The sequence below is a fragment of the Glycine soja genome, chromosome 13 (genome assembly GCF_004193775.1).
Source record: "Glycine soja cultivar W05 chromosome 13, ASM419377v2, whole genome shotgun sequence".
Classification (NCBI taxonomy): Eukaryota; Viridiplantae; Streptophyta; class Magnoliopsida; order Fabales; family Fabaceae; genus Glycine; species Glycine soja.
The window spans coordinates 6,930,521-6,932,401 of NC_041014.1; the positions used below are offsets into that span (position 1 = coordinate 6,930,521).

Sequence of the window (1,881 nt, forward strand, 5' to 3'; positions counted from 1 at the left end):
ATAAACACACCTGGAGAATTAGTCACACCAAAGGGCATGACTAGATACTCATAGTGACCATAACGGGTTCTAAAAGTAGTCTTAGGTATGTCCTCAGACTTCACTTGAATCTGATGGTAACCTGACCTAAGGTCTATCTTACTGAACACACAAGCTCCTACCAATTGGTCCATAAGGTCATCCATTCTAGGCAAAGGGTACATATTCTTAACCGTCATTTTATTCAACTGGCGGTAGTCTACGCACAGCCTCATGGTCCCATCTTTCTTCTTCACTAACAACACTAGTGCTCCCCATGGAGACACACTAGGTCTCACAAACTGCTTCTCCAACAACTCCTCTAACTGTTTCTTAAGCTCGGCTAACTCTATAGGAGACATCCTATAAGGGGCTATGGATATGGGCCCAGCACCAGGTACTAGGTCTATGGAAAACTTTATCTCTCTCAGGCGGCAGACCAGATATATCCTCAGGAAACACTTCAGGAAACTCTCTGACAACAGGGAGGTCACACATGGAAATCATTGTTTTTGTTTTCAGGCTAGACAAGATCAAGTACACTTGAGCATCTTCTTTTAAAGATGTCTTAACTTGGTTGGCAGAGATAAACATCATATCCTTACTCCCTCTAGAATCATCAAACGCCACAGTTTTATCAAAATAGTTTAACAAGACATGGTTGGAAGATAACCAGTCCATACCAAGAATAACTTCAATCTGGCTCAAAGGCAAACAAATCAAATCAATCAAGAATGTTCTACCAGAAATTTCCACAAGACAGTCCAAACACACATCAGAGGTTAACACAGAACCACTAGTTGGGATTTCTACAATCAGATTTTTATTTAAAGAAGACACAAAAAGCTTACTTTTCTCTACACATGAATAGGATATAAAAGAATGGGTTGCACCGGAATCAAACAACACAAGTAAAGGAATTCCATTTATGAAACATTCACCTTGGATTAGATCCTTGGATTTCGAAGCTTCAGCACCGTTAAGGGTAAAGACTCTTCCAGTGTCTTTTGGATGTCCAGTTTGGTCATTCAGGCCCCCACCATTTTTCTCCCTCTTGGGATGTGGACAATCTCTCTAAAAATGCCTTTTTTGTCTACAATTAAAACATGTTATGCCTTTATCAGGGAAATTTGAGGAGATATGCCCTGGCTTCTTACATCTGTAGCAAGTGATTTGAGTGGGGAAAGTATTGGGTTTGCTACCACTACCACCTGCAATTCCCCTAGCAACAGTCGTCTGATTGTCATGACGGTTACCATATTGCTTAGGAGGGTTCGAGTATGGTTTTCCCCGATGTTGAGGCCCATTCTTTTTGTCCCTTATTGGACCTGTACTCCTATAATAGGTTGCCCTGTCTCGGGAGTCTTCATCCGAAATCCGACATATATTAACCAAAAGTGGGAACTGACGAACACCTTGGTAATTCACAGCTTGTTTCACTTCAAGTCGTAAGCCATTCAGAAACTTTACACACTTGGAGCTTTCACCATCTCTCCCTTGATAATAGGGAAAGTACCTTACCAACTCCTCAAACTTGGCTGCATATTCAGCCACAATCATGTTTCCTTACTTGAGCTCCAAGAACTCCATCTCCTTCTCGTTCCTAACATCCTCGGGAAATTATTTCTCCAAAAATACCCTCTTGAAGACATCCCAGGTCACATCTTGACCTTCAGCCTCTAGGCATTGGCGAGTATTCTCCCACCAATACTCAGCTTCTTCCACTAAAGTATGTGTACAAAATGAAACCTTTTGCCCCTCCAGACATGCCATAACTCGGAAAATTTTCTCAATTTCCCTCTAAGCACCATCAGGGTTGTATCCTCCATTGAATGAAGGAGGGTTGTTTCGTTGGAAGCGGTC

General features: G+C 41.9%; 1 protein-coding gene across 1 annotated transcript; it reads right to left on the minus strand.

Moving 5' to 3' along the window:
- Positions 1 to 381: 381 nt before the first annotated feature.
- LOC114381547 lies at positions 382 to 1,578 on the minus strand. The gene is made up of 2 exons (XM_028340824.1): positions 1,134 to 1,578; positions 382 to 827 (listed from the first exon to the last, which is right to left on the minus strand). Exons 1-2 carry the CDS (start codon positions 1,576 to 1,578, stop codon positions 382 to 384), a joined length of 891 nt encoding a protein of 296 aa, XP_028196625.1.
- Between the last annotated feature and the right edge of the window lie 303 nt (positions 1,579 to 1,881).

What these genes read in the sequence shown, in the direction of transcription:
- LOC114381547 (XM_028340824.1), bottom strand. Translation starts at nt 1,578, where the DNA reads ATGATTGTGGCTGAATATGCAGCCAAGTTTGAGGAGTTGGTAAGGTAC. An exon ending in CTCAAATTTCCCTGATAAAG is followed by an intron (nt 828 to 1,133) that starts GCATAACATGTT and finishes ATCTGATTGTAG; the next exon opens with AAATCCCAACTAGTGGTTCT.